The following is a 24,820-nucleotide window of genomic DNA, read 5'->3' as shown; positions in this document are numbered from 1 at the left end:
CCCTTCCCAGCAGCACTCCAACCCCTGAGACATCTTGCCTGTCCCAGGGTACTTGCAGGACTGGCAGTTTAAAACAGCAACATCACCCAGTCCCTGTGGGATGTAGAGACAGGAGGTGCTGGGGGGTCAAAAACCTGGGGTGCTTCGTGCTGGATGCTTGAAAGACAACCTGAATATCTGTGTGAGCTTCAGAGCACCTGAAAATGCTGCTCTGAAAAAGGAGTGTTTGGCTCAACTTCAGTTCAAGAGCTGCTGCTTCGGGCAGATCTGTGTAATATTCTGGATTAATAGTATTTCATTTTGAAAGAGAACACACTCAGGGCTGGTATAAATGGCAGCAGAAGAGGCTGGCAAGCCCCGTGGCTCCTTCCTGCTTGCACATCCCGTGTCCTTCTGGAGCCACCCTGATCTTTACCCGCCGGATGCACCAAATCCCAGTGATGTGGCCACTTGAAAGGACGTGTCGTTGGTGACCACGTCCCAGGGGAAGGGGCAGGACCCGTGTCCAACCTGCCCCGGAGAGCCCCAGGCTTTCTGCTCTGCCTTCTCTGCTCCCACTGCAGGCCCTGCTGGGTTCCAGGTTTCAGCAGTGAATCCGTGGTGGGAAAAAGAGCCTTTTCCAAAACTTCATTCAGGGAGTAAGTCTGGGCTCACGGTCCAGCTGCAAGAGATTTTTAAACGTGCAATTCCTGGCGGTGGGTTTGGTTGGTTTTTATTTTCCCCTCCCTACAAGTGTGTGTGGATGGGGCTGGGCTCTCCCCAGCACGGAGCAGCCTCCTGCCTGAGCGGGCAGGTCGGGGCAGCAGGGTGAAAAGCTGCAGGAACGGCAGAGCTGCCGGGCAGCAAAAAGCTCTTGCTGCAAGAGGAGAGTTTCTTCAGTTCCTGCAAAGGAACCGACCCGCGCCGGGGCTTTGCAGGCTGCAGCGGAGCCGGTTTGGGAGGAGGGTGGGTGAGAAGGAGCCGTTGGACCCCGCGGAGGCGGAGTTCGGGCTGCGCGACTCTCAAGTGATGGTTCAAAAAAACCACCAACAGAAAGATGCGGAGGCAGAGCTGAGACGGGGCGTCCCGGCACCGGCACCAGACCGACCCTCCCGAGGCAGCACCCCCCGCGGCTAAACCCCCCCCTTTGCTCCGAGGGCTCCCGGGGGAGGGTTTTACCTGCCCCGGGGGGGGGGGTTGTGGTTCGGGGGGGTCCAGGCGATGCTTTTTCCACCTGCCCCTGCGTCCCGTCCTCGCTGCCCGGGGTGATGCTGCCAGCCCCGCGTGCTGGGGGGGCCTGGGGGGCCGTGGGAGCAGCCGTGGCCGTGGGAATTGCCGTGGGAATTGCCGTGGGAGCCGCCGTGTCCGGGCTCACGATACCACGGCAGGTGTTTTTTTTTCCCAGCCCCGGGGGGGTGGGATGATCCCCGCACCCCCCAGGCTGCAGAGGACAAGCCTGGGGGGGAACCAGCCCCGTTTTTTGGCTCCGAGACCTCAAAAAATCCCGGGTCTGCCCAGAAGTTCAGGGACAGGTTCCAAGTCTCAGAAGCGGGGGCTGCTCCGGGCTGCCCCGAACCCCCCCCCCCAACAGCTGCCCCGAACCCCGCTTCCCGGACCCGCTCCAGCCGCTCGGGCTCGGGGGGCGATGCGGGGCCGGGAAGCGATGCCCCGGGGGGCGATGCGGGGCTCGGGGGGCGATGCGGGGCCGGGAAGCGATGCCCCGGGGGGCGATGCGGGGCTCGGGGGGCGATGCGGGGCCCAGGGTGGGCGATGCGGACCCGGGAGGTGATGTCCCGGGGGTCGATGCGGAGCCGGGGGGGGGGCGATACGGGGCCGGGAAGCGATGCCCCGGGAAGCGATGCAGGCCGGGGTGGGTGATGCGGGGCCGGGGGTCGATGCGGGGCCCGGGAAGCGATGTCCCGGGGGTCGATGCGGGGCCCGGAGGTGATGTCCCGGGGGTCGATGCGGAGCCGGGGGGGGGGGTGATGCGGCGCCCGAGGGGCGATGCGGGGCCGGGAAGCGATGTCCCGGGGGGCGATGCGGGGCCCGGGGGGCGATGCGGGGCCCAAGGGGCGATGCGGAGCCGGGAGGCGATGTCCCGGGGGGCGATGCGGGGCCCGAGGGGCGATGCGGGGCCGGTGCAGCCGCCATTGGGCGGGGGCGGCGCCGCGCGGGGCCGGGCCGGGCCGCTCCTCCCCGCCCGGTTCCGGCGCGGCGGCCGCGGCGGTGCTGGCAGGTGGCCCCGGCCCCGCAGCAGCCCCGGCCCCGCAGCGGCCCCGGCCCCGCAGCAGCCCCGGCCCCGCATGGCTCCCCGCGCCCCGGGGCCGCTCCCCGCTCCGCCGGCCCCGCCGCTCGTCCCTGCCGGCCTCGGCCCGGCCCCGCCCGAGGTAGGAACCGGGGGGGCGGGGGGGCGGGTCTGGCACCCCGGGGGGTTGGAGGCCTCCCCTGGACTGACCCCCCATCCCTGGGCCGAACCCCCATTCCCAGGGTGGGTTTAAGAGCCCCCCCCCCCTGGACTGAACCCCCCATCCCTGGGCCGAACCCCCCGTCCCTGGGGTGGGTTTAGAGGCCTCCCCTGGACTGAACCCCCTTCCCTGTGCCAAACCCCCATCCTTGGGGAGGGTTTAAGAGCTCCCCCCCCCCCCCCGACTGAACCCCCATCCCCTGGACTGACCCCCCCCATCCCTGGGCCGAACCCCCCATCCCTGGACTGAACCCCCATCCCCAGGGTGGCTTTAGAGGCCTCCCCAGGGCCGAACCCCCCATCCCCCTGCAGGAGGGTCCTTCCCTGGGCCAGACCCCCATTCCCTCCCACTCCCGGGGGGGGAGATGCCTCCCCCTGGACAGCCCCAGCCAAGCCCCCCTCCCCAGCCCTCGCAGACCCTGCTCCCTGAACCCCCCCCGGGGCTGGCAGGGCCACCCTGAACCTGAGCCCTGCTTTGCAGAGACCCCCTCTGCAGAGACCCCCTCTGCAGCTGCCCTGAGCCAGGGGGTCTCGCTCCTGGGGGTGCTGGAGCCCCTGTGGGGTGCGCAGCCCCCCCAGTGTCGCCGGAGGGAGGCGGGCGGTGCTGTCACCCCGGGATCAGAGCACATAGCACGATGGGCTCTGGGTTGAGGGGGCATCCAGCAGCCTGGCCCAGCGGTGGGGCAAGGGAGAGGCCGGACGGGTGCTGGGGAAGCCCTGGGTGATGGTGGCTCGGAGAGTTTCTGATCCACCCTGGGAGGAGGCAGTGTCCCGCACGGGTGGCTGTGGGCGTGAGCGCGGCCGAGCTGCCGGAGCTGAGGCAGAGACTTCAGGCTGGTGAGTCCCCAAGGCGTCGTGTCGGATGCGTCTGCAGGCCCAGAGCTGCCCAGGGAGGGGGTGTTGAGGTACTTTAAACCCCAAGCCCCTAGTTGGCCGGAGTGGTTTTGCTCTAATCCTGTTGCCTTTCCACTCTGGAGGCCAGCTGGTGCTTGCAGGCTTTAAGGGCGAAGGGGTGATGCACCAAGAGCTCTGTTTGGTTGTGTCCTCCTGGGGGGTATTTACTTGAAATGGCATCTTTCTCCTTAAAATACCTCGTCGAGAAGGGACAGCTGCGCTGGGAAAAGATCTGTCGATGCCCTGAGCAGCCTGGATCTGCTTGGAGACTGAACGTGGGAGCCAGTGCAGCCCACGGGTCTGCAAGTCATCCAAGATCTGCCCTTTGCTGCCAAGCCCTGCGCTCCCAAAAAGCAGAGCTTCCCACACCTTTTTCCATGGTAAAGGTGTTATCCAAAGGGTTTGGGCACGTTACAAGGCTCTGCTGAGTAATGGGATGTCAGGAGGTTCCTGCAGAGGTGGTGCTGAGGTGTGTACCCGGGCTGGGCTTGGCACAGGAGTGTCTGTGCAGGAGAGATGAGGTGTCCCTTGTAGCGGGAGAGGAAGGGAAGAGAACAGCCTGAGGATTTGGACTCTGCTGTAGTTTTTGCCCAACAAAATGATCTGTGAGTGGTTTTTGTGGTGTTTGTTCTAGCGGAGGGTCAGAGCAGCAGGCTTGGGGAGGGCAGGCCCCCCTCTCCGAGGGTCCGGATGCGATACCAGTGACCAGATGTTTGCAGAGCATTTGCAGCCTGGAAATCACAGCCCTGCTCAGGAGATCTCCAGTGCTTCCTGGTTTGCAGCGAGGATGGGAGGATTTCAGCACTTCCTACTCGGCTGCTTGATGTGAGCAGGAAGTGGGAGCATGAAAATGGCAGCAAAAGTGCTGGGAGCTCAGCAGTCCTGAGTGAGTGGGTTGGTAATGAGGTCAGACCTGCCCTGAACGGGGTCCTAAACCTATTGGATTGTGTCATTTGGGAATGGAGAAGTCACAGCATTAGGGATGGTCTTTGCAGCAACATAACTTGTTCTGGGACAGCAGGAGGACAGAGGTGCTGTGCAAGTCCATGTGAGTGTGTCTTTTCCTGCAGGTTATTAAATGGGTTTGTTGGGGCTCAGATGGGAAGCTCCCCAGGGTGGGGAGAGGTTAGTGCTGGGTGTTGGGTGCTCTCCAGTGCAGTTCTGACCTGGGAGAGACATTTCAGAGTGTTCTATCTGGACTAGCAAAGTGATAAACTTCATGTCCTCATGAGGGTGTGGGTCTGGATGTGTGGTGTGGGTCTGGATGTGTGGTGTGGGACTGGATGTGTGGTGTGGGTCTGGATGTGTGGTGTGGGTCTGGCAGGGATGGGGGATTCAGGCCCACGGTGGCTGGAGCACGTTGCTTCAAGTCTTTTTGAGACAGGTGCCTCTGGGGGTGTGAGTGGCTGCACTGATGGCTTTGGGATACATGACTTAAGCCAAGGAATTCTCCCACCGTGGAGCACTGGGATAGGAACAACTCTTTGGGAAGCTGGAAGCCAGTGCTGCAAAAACCCTGCTCAGAAACTGTTGAAAGAAGAATGAGGTTTGGAAATGTGAGTAGTAAGGGAGACGCCGTGTGTTTGGAGCCTGTGGCTCAGATTTTCAGGCTTTTTCCTGTTCAAGCGGTGGGACACAATGGCATACGTGCTTTTTAAGAGAGTCTGGGAAATCCTGCAATCATGTATTTAACAGCTGGGACCTTGGGGAGGGGAAAAAACAAACAAGTGTGTTGGCAACGCTCCGAACCAAGGCAGCTCCTGCCCCTCGCCGGGGAGGTGTGTGCATCTCCTCTTCCATCTCTGCATCAAACATCAAGTCTTACTTTTTCTGTCTGATTTATTGCCTTTTGATCTCCCTCCAGCCCTGTAGCTGCTCTCTTGCTACAGAGGGACAGGAAAGCACAGGACGTGTAGGTGAGTCAGTCCTGTGAGCTGCTGAGTCCTCCCGAGCTCTGCCTCATTTCCTTGCTATGCTCCCTGAAGGCAGGAATGTGTCCATCCCTGGTTCAGGCTCTGCCAGCTCCTACCAGCAGCTTCTCTGCTGACTTTGGTGTCGTGGGTGAAATGGGGGAGATGACAGATGGCCAGAGGAGCGTGTCCTGGCCCTGCTGAGTTTGGACAGGCTGGTTGCAGCTGGGTGGGCTCGTGTCAGGCTTGAGCAGCCCTTTGTGACCAGGGCCCTGAGAGCCCCGTGCTGTTCAGTTCCCAGCTTGGTCCCTCCTTTGCTGCTCTGGCAGCCAGACTGCCTTAAAAATACTGCAGAAACCCCCACCACAGCCTCCCTCCATGGCTGTGATGTTTTCCTGCCTTTGTTGGTGCCTTAATGTATGTGGTTTGTTCCTGGCCACCCCACTCCCCCTTCTTTGGGGGCTGAATTGTGGGGCCTGATGTGTGTTAGGGACAACTTTGTCACTCAGAGGAGGGCCGAGTTGGTACATTTGCTGTACAATGTGTTCTGAAGCTTTCAAGGGGATGTGCAGGGTTCAGGAGGTGTGCAGGGGCTGCTGGGGTGCAGTGTGAGTTGCCAGTGCTGCTGACATTAACTTTTAGCAGAAAAACTTGGGTGGAAGTTGAGGGGAGCAGTGCTGCCCTGCAGGATGGGTGCAAGGGATTTGTTTTCTCTCCCTGCCTTGGAGAGCTCTGTCTTCCCTTGAAACTGCCTTCCAGATATAGCAGCAGTTGCTAACACTGAATGAATGTGTGCTGGATTTAGGCAGCTCTGAGCCTGCTGTTTGTTGTGCAGGACTCGAGTCGTTTGGGTTTGAGTTTAGCCAGAGCAAGTGAAGCTGGAATGCTTGGGTGGCACTGCCCCAGTTGTCAAACTATAAACAGCAAACGGAGCCCAAGCACTTGTTGAACTGACTTTGGAAATTTCCCAGACTCACCTTGGAGGAGGAATTGGTGCCAAGGGACATCAGCCCTTGGCAGAGGGGGCTGGAGGTGGGGAATGCTCAGCGTGATGCACAAGGGCCCGTAAGGGAGTCGATGAGGTGGCAGGGTTGGTAAGTGCTGTGTGGCCATGTCACTGTGGTCCCTGTTGGGCAATATCTCAGGATGCTGAGGAAAGAACCTTGAGTCAGTGCTTTGCTGTCAGCCAAAGAGGTCTTCAGCAGGGAGGGAATGTCCTAAGGGAGGATCTCCACGGGGGTTCTGACCCCAAGGGAGGGACTGGAGCCAGGTGGCAGCTCTGTTACACATCAGCACCTCAGCACATCCATCGTGTGTCTGACTTCCCTCATCCTGGAAGTTCAGTCCATCCACATTCAAGGCTAAGTGTGGTGCCTGTTGCTCTCTGTTGTCAGTGCAAGAATGATGAAGGTGTCTCCAAGGATAGAGTCTTCCTCAGTGGCAGGCTGGCTTGCTGTTTGCACCTCAGCACAGTCACAGCCCATCCTGCTCCCTCGCAGGTGGGTGTGTTGGGCTTCCTCCCGTGAGGTGTTTGTATCCAGGAGGAGGAACCTGTGCCAGCAGGAGAATTAGCTCTTCCACCAGGCTGCCTTGCAGAGTTGGATCAAAACACTGCTCCCATCAGTGCAAAACAAACACTGCTGCTGCGCTGGCAGGCAGTCACACTCACCCCGTGGCCTCTCTGCACTGCAGTAGATGACACTGTGTGCTCCAGGGGACAGGGACTCTGTGCCAGGTGGGTGCCAGAGGTGGGGAATGGGAGGAAGGAGATACAGGAGTTGGAGGAAGAGCTGGAGACTGGGAGTATCTCACCCTGCCCTCCACAAGAGACTCATTTCTCTTGATGGGGAAATTTTTCACATGTGCACAGTGTTCCCCCCAGCAGCTCCTGCCTGGAGCATCCCCTGGCCATGGGACTGGAGCTCCCAGTTGGCACTGGGAGCTGGGTGCTCTTCTGAGCTCTTTGTGCATCGCAGCGTGTCACTTAGGATCAAAACAGCTCTGTGGGTTTACTGAAGCTGTCCTGAAGTAATACCTCAAAACCAGGACCCGAACTTTTGCTTATTTTAGAAATGACTGGATGTTGTAAGGCATGAAACAAGCAGGTTGGGCTTCCTGGTGCTTTGGGCCTCTTGGCAGGATGGCTCTTGCCTGTTCTGATTCACTGGGGCATGTTACGTGATCCTGGACTTTTCATCCAGCTGCTTTCCCACCTTCCTCTCTTACTTTGCCTCTTCTATTCTCTTCCTCCCCTTCCCTTTTGCCTCGGTACACCCAGTCCTCCCACAGCTCCCCCTCTGCAAGGGGTGTCCTGGGCTTTGATAGAAATGAAGCAGGAATGTGTCCTGATCCAGTGTGTGTCCCTGTTGTAGCTGGAAGGATATCAGCCTGTCACTTTGGTCATCCCTGAAAGCCAGCAGCACATCCAAGGAGCTTCTAGAGCATCCCGTGGTCCTGCAGTTCAGCTCCATGGAGGGTGAAGCAGGACACCCAGGCAGGCTCCGGGGAGGAGCAGGGTGCCTGATGCTGTGGGAAGGAGTTGGGATGTGGAGCTGGGAGGGGTTCTCTGGGGGATGTGCTTGAGCCCTCCTGGAAGGAGAATCTCTTACACAGGGGAACGCAAAGCAGGGCTGGTGCTGGTGCTGGGGCAGGGCTGGGGCTGGTGCTGGGGCAGAGCAGGGCTGGTGCTGGGGCAGAGCAGGGCTGGTGCTGGGGCAGAGCAGGGCTGGTGCTGGTGCTGGGGCAGGGCTGGTGCTGGTGCTGGGGCTGCTTTTTCAGCCGTTGTGCAAGGGCGAAGCCTTGGGCAGCCCAGAGAAAGAGGAGCATGTCACTTCCCAGCAGTTGCTCCAGACCAAGTGAGGGTTGCACTGAATTTCTTCTCCCTGCACTCCCTGAACTCCCAGGCTGATGGAGATGTCCCAGGTTTGCTCACAGCTCCAGGCCCCTACGGTTCAGGGGATGTGGTTCCGTACGCAGCCTGGGGGTGCAACTACCAAGGGAAAATAGTCTCTTCTGTTCCTGCCATAGACTCTTTTCTTCATCTCGCTGCCTTCAGCAACAGTTCCGAGGCCAGGGACAGTGTCTGCTCTGCAGGATTATCTCCCAGTGGCTGTAGGGTGGGAATATTCCCAGCAGGGAGTCTTTCTCTGGGGTGGGAGAGTTTCCCTGCTCTCTCCCTCCCCTGGAGCCCAGAGCAGAAGCACCATCCTCCCCCTTCCCCTGCCTTGCTCAGCCACAGGTTTTGCCTTGTCCTTTCTGCCATCCCTCTGTGCTCACCCTTGGTCCTCTGGCCTCCCTGTCCTTGTTGTCCCAGGGCTGAGGCAGGTACTGGCACGTGGCTCCTTGCTGTCCCAGGGATGTCAGGGCTGGAGGGGTGACTTGGGGCTCATCTCCTGGCTCCTGCTGAGCTCAGGATCATGCCTGCCCCTTTCCCTCTTCCAAGAGGCTGTGGAGAGGTCCTCAAGGGGGGTTTGTGGAGGTGCTGGTGGGCAGACTGGCAGTATGGTCTGTTTGCCTTGAACATTGTCTCTGCAAAGACCAAGCCTGAGGGTGAACACAGTTCTCCATGGCCCAGGGATGCATCAAAGCCTGATGAAGCCTCTTGGTGGCCTTGCTTCTCCCCTGGGGCTGACACGGGCTGGATCCTCCTCACCCTTGTTGCCAGAACGTCTGTCCCCCCCAGCACAGTTGCAGAGCAGCCACCAGCTGGAGGTGGCAATGTCCCAGCAGAAGGGTTCCCCAGGCTGGGTTACACTCCCTGCCACAGTGCCAGGGTGGCTGGGTTTTGTCAGGGTCCCTGCAGCCCCGGGGCTGTCACCTGCTGGCATGGGGCAGGCAGAGAGGACAGCAGCCCTGGCTCAGCCCACTGCAATAATGGAACTGCAGTGTCAAGCAGATCTGAGGCTTGTGATCTGTATTCAGAGCTCTCAGGCTCTTTGAACCCCTGGTTTAATGCAGGCAGTTGGACAGAGCCCTTAATAAGCAGTTGCTGGCTGGATCGGGGCTGGAATTGGAGGTGCCCTGTTCCCTCAGATGCCCTGGGTGAGTTTTGGAGGATGTTTGTATAACAGACTAAGCTGGTGTGTTTGGGGAATTCAATTATTTAGCACTGTAGACTCTCTCAGTCCCTGCTTATGACTTATTCCTGTCCAAAAGACAGTAGAAAATGTATTTTTAGCTTTTGAGTAAGCTGGCACGGTACCCTGGCATCACGAGTACTCCAGCACTCATGCTGACGAGGTGGATCTGCTGGGAACGAGCAGAGAGTTGCTGCAGGGACTGGTTTCAGGTGGTGAGTCTGACTTCCAGAAACTGGAGTTAGTCTGTTTGTTTTCCCAGTATCTAAGGGTTGAAATCAAATCCGCTCTGAGGATTTCATTTACATTTCCTTACATTAATCTTAGGGTTGGTTGCCAGCCGAGACCAGGTCTTTCCTAAACACATCCGGTGACTGGGCATGATTGCAAGCCTTTCTTCAAGGGTGTGCTGCCCTGAAGAGCTGCAAGGCTCTGCTGGACGTTAGAAAGCAGAGTTTGGGGTTTGTGGGGGCTTGGTCTGGTTGTTTTGGTTGTGTCTGCTCCCTTTGAGGCTTGGCTGGGTTGCAGCAGGAGCTCTGGCAGCTCTGCTCTGCTCCATGAAGGTGCCTGTGCAGGCTGGGCCTGCAGCAACATGCTCTGCTCGGCGTGGGCTGTGCAGGCAGCACAGGAGGGGGTTTGCTGGGGTTTGCTGGGGTTTTGCTGGGTTTTGCTGGAGTTTTGCTGGGGTTTGCTGGGGTTTTGCTGGATCCCATGCAGGGAGAAGCAGTGACCACACTGGGCTGATGCCCGTTCAGGTCTGGCTTTGCCGTTCTTGTTGGGCTCAGCAGATGCTGGGGATGCTCAGGGCACTGCAGGGCTGGTGCTGGGCCAGGGGACAACCTGCTGGGTGTCACACTGCTGCAAACACAGACGCCGTGGCTTGGGTTTTGAGGAATGAGTTGGCCAAGCCACGTGGAGATGGCCCTGGAGATGGGCCACGGCGTTCACTGTGCCTCAACACAGACGCGCGGTGGTTCTACCTTCTGTCACCCTGGTCTTTCTTGGTGAGGTGAGAGTTGTTGTGCAGAGCTTCCTCTTTATATCCTCTTATGTCACACTGCCCCGCCGACTGAGTGTGCCCAAAATAGCTGCCAATCCCAGCAGGTTTCACTTCAAGGTCTCTATTCTTAGCTCGCTGGTTAGCTGAGCAAGCCGCCTTGCTCAGGAGTCATGAGCTCAAGGACTGTAGGGTGAAGACGAGCAGACTTGGACCATGCAGGAGGTTTGTTTGTATTTCATGGCAGCTTGGAAGGGACGGCTGGGGCAGAGCCCTGCCCAGCAGCCTGGGAGCTGTGTGCTCAGAGAGAGCCACATGTGTGTGAGGATGAAATAAGAGCTGCTGGAGCTGGTGCATCCTCCGGAGGAGGCGAGCGGCTCGGGGTGACTCAGTCCACAGCAGCCTAAGTGGCCTGTTGCATCCGACCCACCTCCAGCAGCCTTATCAGATGTGTCCTCCCGGTCAGATGTGTCCTCCTGCTGCACTGGTGACCAGATCCGTGCTGTGGCAGGAGTGAAGCAGAAGTGAATGTGGGATGAGGAGCCGTGGCTTCCCGGGAGCGGAACTAGCTGGATGTTCTCAGAGCGCTGCGCCCAGGCTGGGGGTCTCGGCCAGGCTGGTGATGTTCAGCCCATCCTGTAAGTGCCTTTCCTGTCCCTGGGGGATTCTTTTCTTCCATCCACAGAGGTGAATCCTGACTGGTCAGGAGGTTTGGCTGAAGGAGCATCCTTCTGTGCTGGACGTGGAGGGTGGGTCTGATGGGGCCGTGAGCTGAAGGTCTGGTCGGTGTCTGGTGGTCGTGGCCACCACTGGGGCAGGTTGAGGGCTCTGAGGTTTTGATGACCCATGTGCTTGGGGCCTGTGTGGGAGCTTCCACAGCCTTGTGGCCAGAGGAGCAGAGCAGGCAGCATCAGTCCCAGTTGTACCAGGCTCCTCTGTTACCTGCCCAGCCACTTCTGGCTGGCTTGGGGATCTCACCATTTACCCACCAGCTCTTGCTCAGGCCTGATGAAGCTGCTGCCTGGATGGGTGCAGGGGGACCCCTCCCTACTTCTTCTGCAGGACGTAGCTGTTTTTGAGATGGCTTTTGGGGAGAGATCTTGTTTTCCAGACTTCCTCTAACTCTCTCCAGCTACTGTTGAAGCTGTCTGGTGCTGGGCTTGGATGAGTTTCCACCCAGGAGCGGAACAGGCACCGGGTGCCGGGGTTGGGGCACCAGCAGGAGCATCATCCTCAGGGAGTTATGGGAGAAAGGAGCCTGTCCTGGGGGTGGAAGGTGCTGGCCGTGTGCTGTGAGGTGGCTGAGGCTCTACGTGGGGTTGCTGGGGAGTGATGCTGAGCAGAGCACCGAGGTCGCATCCTGCCCACGCTGCGGGTACCGGTCACGTGCAGGCGAGTCCTTTGTCCTGTGCCTGGCTGCTTTTTTTAAAATTTATTTTTAGTTGCTCTCTGGCTTCCTCTTCCTCCTGTGCTGCCCTGCACTCCCTCTTTCTAAACTCTCTCTTCTAGGATTGCTTTTTGAACAATCAGTTCCTCCTTAAACCCATTTTTGCAGCCCTTGGTCTGCGCCTGGGAGCTGGCCCAGTTTAGCATTAGCAGCTGCTGGCTCCCTCTGGGTTAGCAAGAACAAATAAAGGTTTACAGTGAATGAATCATTGGAGCCTTATCTGTCTTTCAAATTCGGGACAGCTGTACAACTGCTGTGGAGTCTGCCTGGAGGGCACAGAGGCTCCTCTGGAAGAACTTCTGCCAGTGGCCAGAGCTTAATGGGTTTGTGCTGCTGATCCCTTCGCTGCCTCCGTGGGTCTTGTGTGTCTCTGAGCTGGATCCCACGCTTGGTTACAAAGCACAACTTCTGGAATGATTCCCTTCCCTTGAAGACCTGCTCCGTGCCTGCTTTGCTCTTGGCTCCTGTGGGAATTTGGCCTTTGGGATGCTTGGAGTGGTTTGATCACCGTGTGAAAATGCGGCCGCTGGCCGGGGAGCATCGTGGTGGTGGCAGCAGCATCGTGGTGGTGGCAGCAGCATCGTGGTGGTGGCAGCAGCATCGTGGTGGTGGCAGCAGCATCGTGGTGGTGGCAGCAGCATCGTGGTGGGGCTCACATAGTGGACAAGCTTTGAAGGCAGAGGGTGTGTGGTCGTGGGCAGCCAGCTCTTGGCATCCCCTCGGGCTCTCCACTTAAGCAAAGGGACACTTAAGCGAGTGCCAACCCTGCAGGAGCCCTGGTGTGGCTTTGCTGGTTTAAGAGGCAGGATTTGTAGATAAGTGGCGTTGGTTTAGTAACAGAAATGTGGGAGAAGGGAGGGGAGCAGCAGATAAGCCCTGGGCTCGTGCCTGATGAGTTTTAATCTGACATTAAGGTGGGGAGTTGCACCACAGCTAATTTGCTGAGATGAACCGAGCAGCTTTTCTCCCCTTCCCTCCTCCTCCTGCTGTCCTGTCCTCTGGCACTCTAGCTTAGACTTGGTTTGGCCTCTTTCTGCACAGAAAAGCCCTGTCCCACCATCATGAAGGTCTCACCAGCAGGTCTGGTGTTGCTGAGTGGTCTGGGGGCAGCGTGGTGAGCCTTGCCTGCCCTCCTGCAGCCTGGTCCTTCTTCCAGTTCGTGTCCTCAGGTTGTTGGAGCTGCTCAGAAGAAGCAGCAACAGGCTCAGACACGTGATGCAGTGGGGAAAACTCCTTGTCCTTTTGTGCAATTTCCCTTTTTTTTTTTTTTTTCAAATTTTAAATTCTTCAGAGAGTGTGTGGCTGCAGAGCCTGCCCATGTGGCTGCACCCGCTGTGGAGCTCTGGGGCTGGAGAAATCCTTGTCCTGTTGGGATGCTGGGATCCACCACAGGGCTGGAGAAATCCTTGTCCTGTTGGGATGCTGGGAGCCACCACAGGGCTGGAGAAATCCTTGTCCTGTTGGGATGCTGGGAGCCACCACACTCTTGCAAACCAGAGGTGTTGGTGGAGCTGCCTTCATAACCTGCTCTCCCAGTTGGTCTCATCCCACACCCAAGACCCTGTATCAAGACCAAGAGAGGGCACTGAGGACATGTTGGTGAGGCAGAAGTCCATCCTTTCCAGCAGGCCAGGCCCTGGAAGGTGAAGGTGGCTCTGCCCTTTGCATGGTAGCAGGGACAAACCTTGCTGGTGACTTGGTAAGAAGAGTTGGGGGATTAAATCACCCCTTTTTCTCTTGAGTGCAAGGGCTCTGGGCACTGTGACTCCTCTGTAGAAGATCTGCAGGCTGTCCTGGCTGCTTGAAGCTGGGCTTGTAGGTCCTGTGGGGTGTATTAAAGTGTGTGGAGGATTGTAGGTTGTCAGCAAAGTCTTCTTTGGCTTTGGTGGTGACTTCCCTAGGGCTCCCTGGAGCTGGGCTTGCTCTGCAGCAGGGCTGGCCAAGCCTCTTGGGATGCTTGGAAGGTGATTTTAGGACTAAGGTAAGGAGGTGAGGAACCAAAGAGGCATTCATAACAGTGGTGGCAGAATAATGTTGCCTCGTGGTAGAAGCTGTTTCCTTCATTCCTTCCATGAGAACCTTTGCATGGAGGATTCCTGAGGGATACCCCAGCTTCCTGCCCCCAGCCTCTACCAATTACTGCTTCACTTCTGGTCTCCCTGCCCGTGTGGGGCTGGCTCTGAGTGCCCAGTGCAGGGTAAGCAAACAGGGCTGGTACAACCTTGAGAGCTGGGGCTGGAACCTGCTTTTCTAGTATGACAGACCAGGTCTCAGCCACTCTGCTGCTTTCAAGCAAGTGTACTCAGAGAGGGTTTGGCTTTTCTGCCTAGAACTAATTTTTTAGCCATTAGGTAGACAGGGTAAAAGTCCTGCTGGGTTGGAGCAGGTGGCTCATGGCCGAGCCCTGGGAGGTTGGTGGTGTTGCAGGGTCCATCCCTGCCCTGCACTGGATGCCACGGGTGTGTGTGGATGGTGAATCCCCCCCTTCCTCGCCAGCTGGATGCTCCGTAAGGGGAGCAGGAATAATCCACCCGGATTAAATCACAACTCTCCTCTCTCCTTCCATCTTCAAGCTCTGCCATTGTAAACAGCTGCTTACTGGAGTAGGTAAGTGGAGGCAGTGCAGTCCTGCCAAGCCCCCGTGTCCACAAATGACTAAATCCTGCCTGAAAAGTCAAGTATGAAAACATTATTTTTTGGTTTTGGCTGAGCCTGGTGGATTGCAGGGATGGAGCTGCCTTGGCTGCCCGGCAGGAGAGCAGAGCTGCTCCTCTGCTGCTGCCTGGGGCTCTGCCCACCTTGCAGCTGGTGGAGGAGGATGGAGAGGCTGGTGTGGACGTCTCGGGGAGCAGGGGGGTCTGCTTCTGCTCCCCCAGCAGTGCTTGGCCCAGCCTCACAGCAGCACCTGCTGCAGGATTTGCTGTCCCCGTGGGCAGGAGGGCAGTGCTGAGGAACCCTGGCAGGTCAGGAATAACTGGGGGGGGGCTGGAAGGCCCAGCCTGTGTCTCACAGAGGAGCTGCCCTGCCAGCCCCTGAGCAGGGGCAGCACCTTGCCTGCCTTTTTTAGCCCCCATGCTGTGATGGGGGCTGCCTGCAGCTGGGCTCTGCACCCCCTCCTGTGCCAATGTCCCCTGCTGGGACAGTGGCTGGTCACTACCCTCTTGCAGCAGCACTTGTTGAAGGGACAGGAGCCTTGTTGAGCCACACTGAGGGTCCATCAACCTGCCTAAGCCTGGGTGGTTGAGGCTGCTGTCTGTTCCGAGGGAACAGGGGGATATGAGCTGGGAGACACTGGAGTTTCACAGGGCACTGCTCTGGGCAGCTCCGTGCTAAAGGTGTGTTTTTATGTCTGCTTAACACAGGCTGTGGTAGGAGCCTAAGAGGGTGGAGAGCAGCCTGGTAGTAGCCCAGTGTAAGTCGGTGTCTTGACGTGCTCCTAGGAGCACAGATCTTGCTGCTGGAAATGTCCCCCATGTCTCAGCCCTGTGGCACGGGCTGCTGCCAGGGCAGGTGGCTGCAAACTCAGCGGTGCCTCGTGTTGCTCAGGGGTTTCTGCTGGTGGAGACAGGGGTAGAGCTTGGCTGCAAAGGTATCTGCTCAGTCTGGGTGGAGCAGGGCAGCAGCAGACTGGTGATGCTACACTGGATGTTTGCCTGCTCCCAATGGCTCTTGGGCCCATTCCCTGCCTGCACAGAAGCCCCTCCAAACAGCAGCTTCCACCACTGTTTGCAGGACCTGACGCTTCTGAAAGAGTCTGGGTGGAAATAAAGGTAGGGTTTAAGGCCAAAAATTAGGAGAATTTCCTGCTGATAGTGATGGAACCTGGATAATGCTCATTGAGGGCTTTGACTCCTGTGACCTGATGATCCCTTCCTGGGGTCAAGGGCATGTAGCAAGAGGACAAGGGGTTAATAACTTGAAGAGGGGAGATTTAGATTGAACATGGGGAAGAAATTCTTCACTCTGAGGGTGGTGAGACCCTGGCCCAGGTTGCCCAGGGAAGCTGTGGCTGCCCCAGCCCTGGGGGTGTTGAAGGGCAGGTTGGATGGGGCTTGGAGCAGCCTGGGCTGGTGGGAGGTGTCCCTGCCCATGCAGGGGGTTGGGACTGGATGATCTTGAAGGTCCCTCCAACCCAACCCATGTGGTTCTGTCACCTCCCAGCTCTTGCCCACTGGCAGGATCACTGCCTGCCTGGATCTGCAGGTGGTGGGTGCAGATGGATCCCTGATCCTCAGGCTGCCCCGTTCCTGGCAGCACAATTCCCAGGTGGATGGAGCTGTGGGGACAAGAGCCCGGCAGCCCCAGACGCCCCCTCGGCGTGGCCGGGCTCGGTGGTGAGACGCTGGTATGTGGGATGTAAACTCAATACCAAAGTTTAGATTACAGCCCTGTGAAAAACATCAGCTCCCCTAAATGGAGCCCAGATGGTGGCGGAAGCTGCTCAACACATCGGAGCCCAGGGCCAGGAATTGCAGGAACCCTGTGAGCAAAGGGACCGGGGCTGTGGGGGAGGAGGAGGAGGAGGAGGAGGAAGGGAGGTTGGGTTACAGCTCCTGCGGGCTGCAGGGTGGGCAGTTGGCCACTGCTGTCTGCATCCAGGGTCAGTTCCTAAACCAGGCTGGTTAATCCACCTCTCCCCCCTTCCTTAAAAACCACCTTTGGATGATGAACATCTCCTGAGTTGCATCACTGCAGAGGCAGCATTCCCAAAGCTGAGGTTTCCCAAGGCTGAGGTTTCCCACAGCCCCCAGTGGTGGCTGGAAGAGGCTGGGGCCTTTTGGGGCAAATTGGAGGAGAGTAGGTAGGTCTGAGGCAGGGAGAGCAAGAGCTGTGCTCACTCGGGAGCTCTGCCAGAAGGGGAGTTGCCAGCTTCCTCCTTTCTGCAGGTCTGGAGCTGCTGAGCCCAGGGAGAGGGTTGGATGGGAACCTGGAGCTGTGGTTGGGGTGGGATGAGCAGCCATGGACAAGCACAGGCTGTGTGTGTGTGGGGGGGGGGTGGCTGTGACTCAATGTCCTGGTGTTATGTCCCAGAGCACTGTCTGGGAGGCTCAGAGCCATCCCCCCCCCTGCTGTGCTGCAGGAGCCTCCACCACAGCTTGTTCTGGGTCTTTTGGAAAGATGTGGAGAGATGGAGAGGTTCTGAGGGCAGCACAGAGCACCTGAACCCTGTGCTGGTGTGTGCACAAGGGAGAGGTAGAGGTCTCCAAATGATGCTGTAGTGATGTGGGAGCAAGTTGTTCCCTTCCTGGGTCAGGTGGTGGCCTTGGACTGCAGCAGCAAGACCTCCTCTCTGGGCCAGGACACGTCCAGTGGTGAGGGTGCCCTGGGAGGTTCCTCTGGAGGGTTTGGCCACATTAGATGAACGTTAGGAATGGTTGAGTTCATTGTCCCCTCTGTGAACTAGAAAGCTGGGGTGAGGTAGCAAGAGATGAGGTGTTTACATAGAAACTGGGGCTCTTCCTGAGGTCATTCTGTCAAGAGAAGTTGTGGGGAGACCCCTTGCATGTCCAGATGGGTTTGGTGCTCCTTCATTAGGACCCCACCATCCTTCCTTCCTCCACACTCTGCCCTTCTCATGTCTCCCTCCCTTCTCCCCCTTCTAAGAGCTGCTGCATTTCCCAGTGCCACCGGCTTGGGTGGTAAAAAGGGGACTGGGGCTGAGCTGGGGCGAGGGCAGGAGGGCTGGAGAGGGGCAGGAGGGCTCCTGCAGGCCCCAGCACTGCTCCCAGCAGTGAGGTGGTACAGGTAAGGTCACCCCCATGGAGTTCACCTCGGAGGAAAGCCCACGTCCCTGGAGATAACAGTGTGTGCAGGAGCAGAACACCCCTCCCCTCCGAGATAAGTTTGTGTGCAGACACAGCCTGGAGATAAGCACCCAGGAAGGCAAACATCCAAGTTGTGCACCTGGATGGACGTGGGGCACCTGCAAACCCCCACCTTGGCCGTGCTCATCTCCCCAGGTCTCCAGCACCCATGGGACCAGGTTTTGTGCTAGAAAATCCCATGTAGGGCTGTACAGAGTCCCCAGATCCAGGGCAGCTTGGGCAGAGAGAACAGGTGGAGTTTGGTGTCACCCATGAGTCGTGTTGGCTGCAGCTTTCCAAGATGCTCAGAGCAACGTGGATCCCAAACCAGCCCAGAATTTGCCTCCCTGCAGGACCCTGTGGGCTGGAGGTTCAGTTGTGCAGTGGCTCTCGTGGACAGAGCCTTAAAAAGTCCCTTTAAATCGTGGGAAGTGTTTTGGTTGAGCTTCTCACCTCTCAGCAGTTGTGAAACTGGCACAAGTGGAGCCGTGGAGCAGCAGGGGATTTCAACACACGTTTCAGGGCCTCTGCTTCTGAGCTCACCTCAACACGAGGAAGAACTTCTTCCCTGTGAGGGTGGCAGAGCCCTGGGACAGGCTGCCCAGAGAGGTTGTGGAGTCTCCTTCTCTGGAGACTTTCAGGACTTTCTGAGTGATCTGCCTTAGGTTTTTTTGGTCCTGCTCTGGTAGGGTGGTTGGACTCGATGATCTTCAGAGGTCCCTTCCAACCCCTAATACTCTGTGCTTCTGTTAATTTGAGAAAGGGACCTGAATCCACTTGGACTCAGGGCAGAGCAGATCTGTGCAGCCAGCAGAGCTGCTGCCTCTTGGGAGCAGCAGATATTGGGTTTAACTGCCTGACTTTTAGGCGTCTGTAGTGATGGTGTTTACACCTGAGCCCGAGCCCCACGTTGCTGTGGGTGGAGGAACTGCTGGGACACACGAGTGGCAGCAGCTCAGGGTGTCCATGACATTTTTGCTGGGATTCTTGCCGGGGTCTCTGCAGCCAGCTCAGACATCTGCACTGGAGTGTTGACTCCAGCAGATGAATCACAGCTGTAGCTGGTGGATTTGGATCTTACCCCAAAGTCGGGCTCCAGAGTTTTATTGTTCAGGACTGACTGGGAAATAGTTAAGGCACCATCGTCCAGAAGAGATAAGAGGGAAATGGAAAAGACTCAAAGCTGCAAAAATGTAGGATGGTGCTGAAGTCCAGGCTGGTTGTCTCAGCAAAGGAGACTCAAGGCATCAGCTCCTCTGGCTGATGGACCAAAACAACGATGTGTTGGAGGCAGAGGTTAACTTGTGGTTTCTGTGTGGGCCTGTCCATCCCATGTGAACAATCCTAGCAGTGCCACATCTGATCTCTTCCTGTGTCAAATCACAGCAGAAGGGGATCCCTGGAGGAATGTCTGGAGTCTGCTCCTTCCCTGGCCAGAGCTCCACACGTCTCGTTTGCAGTTCCCGTCGGTTTTCTTGGCCGCCTTGTTTGTTTGTGTTTGGAGGTGTGGGTTTGTAACAGTGATGATGACAAACCCTTGAAGGATCCGTCAAGATCAAGCAACTGGGAGGATTTATATAATATTTCTTTTTCTTGGTGGGACCTGCTGTCAGGGCTGGGTGTATTGTTGGGTCTAGCTTACTCATGAGTAACTGTGCTGGTTGGGTGGAGGTCTGGGCTGTCTTCTGCAGGAGCCCAGACTGGATGGTTGCCTGGGACAGCAGTGGGAACAAGTGATAGCACTTGGCTGCTTCCCTGCTGGAGGGGTTGGGGTGCTGGCACGGAGGGGTTGGGGTGCTGGCACGGAGGGGTTGGGGTGCTGGCACGGAGAGGTCATTTCACAGTGTCTGGGACAATGTGCCAAGCGAGCAAAGAAGGTGGAGGGTGTGTCAGAGGAGAAGCCTGGGAGGGGTGCAGGGTGTAGGATGGGGTGCTGGCACATCTGGAGGTGGGACACAGAGACTTGCAGAAGGATTTGTGGGCTAGGCCTGGTTTGAGCTTGGGTGTGTGCTGTATCTGCACAGATCTGCGTGTCCTCTTTTCTGCTGCCTGAGCTGGCTTGGTGGGGGAGGCTCCCACCAGCGCTGCCTGCGGGAGAAGGTCCGTGCAGAACCCCCCAGCTTTCCCCTCTGTCCCTGTGGCTTCCACATCCATCTTCTCACAGCAGCTCTTGTGAGGATGAGACATGAGACTTTCCCAGAGCTCACCCACCTACTGACCAGTCTGGCACTGACAGCCCCGCTCAGAAGAGAGGTTCCCATTGGTTGCTTTTCTGATGTTCTTAGGACGGCTCTGCCAGCTGGAGAGATACGATCTCCCAAATAAAGATCTCTGGGATGAGCAAAGCTCCAGAAGCAGCATCTCATTACAACACCTGGTGGTTTTCTTCTGTCAGAATATCTAAATGAATGGCAGAAAGGCCCTGACTGTTGTGACTTGGAGGCCAAGTTTGGTCTAGGAAGCCATTTGACACGTTGTCTTCAAGAGCCTCCATGAAAGAGCGTGCAGGAGGGTGGCTGAGGTGGGAAGGAGAAGAGCTGGGTGAGAGCAGGGAGTAGAATTCACAACCCAAAGGTCTGGCTGGGAGTTGGGTCTTGAATGTAGGGGGGGAAAAAAAAGAGTTTTCTGAGGCACAACCTGAAAAGGGATGGGGGTTGGGGCTGGAGGAGGTGGGTTGGAGGCTGGAGGAGGTGGATTTGAGGCTGGAGCAGGTGGGTTGGAGGCTGGAGCAGGTGGATTTGAGGCTGGAGGAGGTGGGTTGGAGGCTGGAGGAGGTGGATTTGAGGCTGGAGGAGGTGGATTTGGGGCTGGAGCAGGTGGGTTGGAGGCTGGAGGAGGCAGGTTGGAGGCTGGAGCAGGGCAGGGGGATGCAGGGAGGATGCAGGGGGATGCAGGGAGGGTTTGTGCAGCTCCGGGCTGGCTGTGCCCGCTGGCTGCACCCGTCCCTGGGTCAGGCTTCATCTCTGGCAGGGCTCTGCTGGAGGGGGAGGCCAAAACAGCTGGGAGAGGAGGTGAAGCTGGCAGAAACGAAGCCTGCAGGAGCTGATTTATCTGGGAAGATTAAAATACTTTTTATCTAGCTGAAATCCTGGCCTCCACCGGGGCTGTGCCTGCTCGCTGTTAGCTCCAAGCCCTGCAGGAAAAGTCTCCTGCTGCACCTCTGCCAGATCCAGCCTTTTCCCAGGGCATTCTCCATGGCTGCAGCAGGGATGGGGATGGGGAAGGCAGCTGCAGCACCCAGGAACCCATCCCTACTTCCTTCCTGGGTGCTCACTGACCCTCGGGTGCTACTGGCTGGAGCTGAGCGAGCTGCCTGTTCCCAGAGCCTGTCCCTGGGCTCCCAGCTTGCCCACTTTCCCCTCCTGCAGCACCCACATGCCCCTGCCACAGCCCACCTGGTTTTTCTTGGGATTTGGGAGCTCTGGGAGCAGGATATCAGAGCAGACTTCCCTGCCAGGGCTCTGGGAGTGGATCAACCAGCTTTTCTCCTTCCCATATCACCCTCAGCCTCGGAGCAGGGACCCTCAGCTCAGCTGCTGAGCCCTGGAAGAGCTTTTTGGATTGGGCAGCAAGGAGAGAACATCAGGAGTTGAGGTGGCTGCAGAGGGACCACCTGAGAGAGCGTGGGGGGTTGGCAGCAGCTGTGGCAAACTGATGCTGAAGCTCCTGGAATGGGGAGAGTTATTGCTGCAAACATGGGGGGAAATAATATGGAAGCACGGGAAGGGTTTGGCACGAGATGGAGCAAATGGTCTTGTGGGGATTTAGCTTCTGGTAAGTTCAGACCAGGACCTTTGCTGTGAGAGTGGGTCCTTTCTTCCTCCTGGGCTTGACTTTGGGGAGCTGAGCAGAGCTGGCCATCAGTGTCTTCTTCAGCGCTGCTGAGGTGTGTGAGATGTTGTCAAGTCTGTTGGAGGTAGAGCAGAAGAGTCACCTCCTGGCATTGTGGGCACAGAAGTTGAGTCCTTCATCTCATGGAGATCACATCCTTCAGCCAAAGCAGATTTTGGGACTCTGCAGAGTGAGAGTTTCTGTGTGTGGGTCTGGAGGATGCAGGAGTTGTGCAGTGGAGGGACAGCTCTTCCAGCCTTGATGGAAGGAGCCGTGGAGCTGGGCCTCCTGGGCCTTTGGGGAGGGACAGTGGCCTTTTGGGAAACTCCCTGTGCAAGAACTGGAAACGTTGCCCTCCTGGCATGTGCTGAGGCACAGCAGGACCTTGTGGAAGAGCTGGTCCCTGATCTCCAGAGCTGTGGCCATCCATGGAGCTGATGACTTGAACAGGGGACCCCCACGTCCCCTCCTCTTCTCCCACCTCTTCCTGTTGGCAGAGGAGGCTGCAGATCCCAGCAGGAATGGTGTGGGGCTGTCAGAGGAGATGGATGGAGGCAAACCTTGGCTTGTCCCTCTCTGGTGTGGCCAGGAGCTGGAGGGATCCCTGCAGCAGCTCCTGGTGACGCCAGCGCTGGAGCAGCTGCCCCATGGGGGGGTGGGGGGGCTGCAACGTCCTTTGTGTCCCCCCCCCCAGCCCTTGGAGGGGTGAGCTACAGCTAGAAAAATGCACCCTTCCACTTGGGTGACTGCTTCCAGTTCGGGATGAAAACATTTGTTCCTGAAATTGGAGTCATTCCTGGGATTGCAACACCCGGGCTGTGTTTCCAATTAATCTGCTGAAGCCGTTGGAGCCTTTTCCAAGGGCCTTGGCTCAGCCCTGGGAAACCTGGCACCTCCTCCAGGCTGCGGTGCCAGCAGAGACCAGCACGGGGTGGGATGGGCAGAGGATGGTCCAGGCAGCCTGGATCCCCCTGGGAACGGCCAAGGGGCACTGGGCAGCTCCAGGGGGGGATGCAGCAGGGAGCAAGGGCAGCCTCCTGCTGAGAATGCAAACGCTGGGAATAGCTGTTGAGTTGCTGTTGGGTTTTCCCTGACTGGTTTCCTTCTGTTTCTGGGTGTGTGTTTTGGTCTGGGGAGCAGGGGAGGGGATGAGGTGAGTTGTGCTTGGTGGATTGTCTGCAGGAACGTGTCTCCAGCCTCGGTGCTGCCGAGTGGGAGATGTTTGTGGTGCTTTGGGGGTGGTGGTGGGACCACTCAGCCCCAGCCTCCTGCCAGGCCCCCCCTGTGGGTTGCTCCTGGCTGGGGTTGGGTGGGTGAAGGCTGGAAGCCAGAGGCTGTTTGCTTTGGGAGTGGAATGATCACAGAAACCCAGACTAGTTTGGGTTGGTGGGACCTTAAGGATCATGTAGATCCCACCCCCTGCATGGGCAGGGACACCTCCCACCAGCCCAGGCTGCTCCAAGCCCCATCCAACCTGCCCTTCAACACCCCCAGGGATGGGGCAGCCACAGCTTCCCTGGGCAGCCTGTTCCAGTGTCACCATCCTCAGCGTGTAGAATTTCTTCCTAGTATCTGACCTAAAATCCCTTCAGCAGTGCCTGTGGTGCCCACAGGACATCCTGCCTGCCCAGTCCAGAGCCCAGTGCCCCTCAGAGCTGGCTTGGTGTCAGCGCTGGGTCCTGGTGGTGCATCCCCACGTTAGGCACCTCTGCAGAGCCACTGGCAGGACAGAAACCCCCTTGCTGGTGGGTTGTTTTTTTTTTTATTTTTGGTCTCCTAGGGCAGCTTTTGCAGAAGGCAGGGTTCCTGCCTGGAGCTGGAAGTGACCCGACACATTCCTCTCATCTCCCATGTGATTTTCTGAGAAATGCAATTGGATCCAGAGCCGGGTCCCAGCTGGGTGGGAGTGGTCCAGGGCCTGAGCACAAACACTCATGGAAAGGCCGAGCTTGCGTAGAGATCTTCCCTTTCCAAGAATGAGGTTCAGGCTGAGGCTCCCCCCCCCCTCCCTCTGGAGGCAGCAGGGATGATGGATGGGGAGCAGGGAAGGGTGGACAGGGCAGCTCAGCAGGTCTCCTGCCTCCGAGGTCACTGGTGGCTTTTCCCTTGAGGGGGAAGGTTCCAAACTGCTTCCAAAAGCCCCTCCAAAAAGAGGGATGCGGGGCTGGAGAATCCAGCTGCCTCTGGCTGGCTGCTCTGTGGCCCCCCTGCAGGGATGGAAGGAGCTGCTGCCCTGCAGGAGATCATCCTCTGGAGCTGGAAAGTGTTAAGTGAAGCCGGGGACAAAACCACTCCCAGGTTGGATCCCTCCGGCTCTCCCATCTGCGGGGGCAGCACCGGGGCAGCACGTTCTGCTCCGGGAGTGTTGTGCAAACCCCTGCACCCTCCAGGAGGCAAGGTGGCCTGCAGCAGCTGGGGAGGGGGGGCCTGAAACCCCCCAAGGACATGAGGAGAAGGGGGTGGGAAGGGCAGGTTCAGCCCTGGTGTTTAATGCCATCCTTAAGGATGAAGCTACTCCTAAGGACGTCGTGCTCACTTCCCAAGTTCCTTGCTCCAGAACTGGAGCTTTCTCCTGTGTCTGTACTGCAGGGAAGTCTCACAGCTTTTTAGCAGCAGGGTTGTAATCGTTCTGTGTTTGCTTGGAGGACAATAATGCTGATGTTTTCTATTTTTAACTCATCAGCAGGGCAAAAATGCAGCTGGGAGCAGAGCAGCTCGGGAGCGATGCCAGCAGCTCAGCCCGGGCTCCTGGGGTGCTTGGCCCCACTTTTGGGCAGGTGGAGAGACCAGTCTGCACAGGACTTGTCTCCCTGCTCTGGTGGACTTAAATATACATGTATTTTAATTAAGAAAACCAGTTGCTGTCACCACCTGGATGATGAAAAAGAGCTGCAAGCTATAACCTCTAAAACCCCTCCAGAACGGGAGGTGAAGAACAAAACTGGCACCAGCTTGAGCCGCAGCCCCAAATTTGGGGCCTGGGTTGTGGCTCTGAGTGGTTCCTCCTGCCACTGTCCCTGCTGGGGTGGCCACCAGCAGCTGTCCTGCAGCAGGACAGGCTTGCCTTGGTCCTTGCAGGGTTTTCCAGCTGCTGACGTGCCTGCTGGAGGAGCTTGAACACCTGCACCTCCTGTTTGGAGGAGAAAAGAGGAATTCAGGGTGGAACTTGCTCCCTGGGGGATTTGATTCGCCCTCTGGGCTGGGTCTGGAGAAGTGTCTTCTGTTGTCTTCTTGCTTGGTGTGTGGTTTTTTTTTTCCATGCAGTGGAAAATCCCACTGGTCTCAGGGGTGGATTTTATCAGGGTGTTTGAAGACTCTGGTTTCCAGCCCCTCTGTGGGACCGAGCACGGAAATCACCGGGTTTCCCCGGCAGCTGGTGGTGGCCAGTGGATTCTGGATTAAATCCTAGTGCTGCCCC

The 24,820-nt window shown here is 57.8% G+C and overlaps 1 protein-coding gene across 5 annotated transcripts in view; it reads left to right on the top strand.

The window, feature by feature from the left end:
- The window catches only part of HDAC7 (histone deacetylase 7), a 76,176-nt gene that overhangs the window by 21,523 nt on the left and 29,833 nt on the right, over positions 1-24,820 (top strand). For 2 of the 5 annotated variants that reach the window (XM_051641490.1, XM_051641488.1), the window contains exon 1: positions 10,654-10,958. The exons of 1 other annotated variant lie outside the window; for it this stretch is intronic. In XM_051641490.1, coding sequence (XP_051497450.1) covers positions 10,856-10,958 — 103 coding nt within the window. In that variant the 5' untranslated portion in view covers positions 10,654-10,855. Of the gene's footprint in view, positions 1-10,468; positions 10,546-10,653; positions 10,959-24,820 lie in introns of those variants that run through there. 2 more of the 5 variants (XM_051641487.1, XM_051641492.1) reach the window with 2 other exon arrangements.

Source organism: Apus apus, chromosome 28, assembly GCF_020740795.1.
Source record: "Apus apus isolate bApuApu2 chromosome 28, bApuApu2.pri.cur, whole genome shotgun sequence".
In the NCBI taxonomy this organism is placed as follows: Eukaryota; Metazoa; Chordata; class Aves; order Apodiformes; family Apodidae; genus Apus; species Apus apus.
This window is presented reverse-complemented; position numbering and strand designations above follow the sequence as displayed.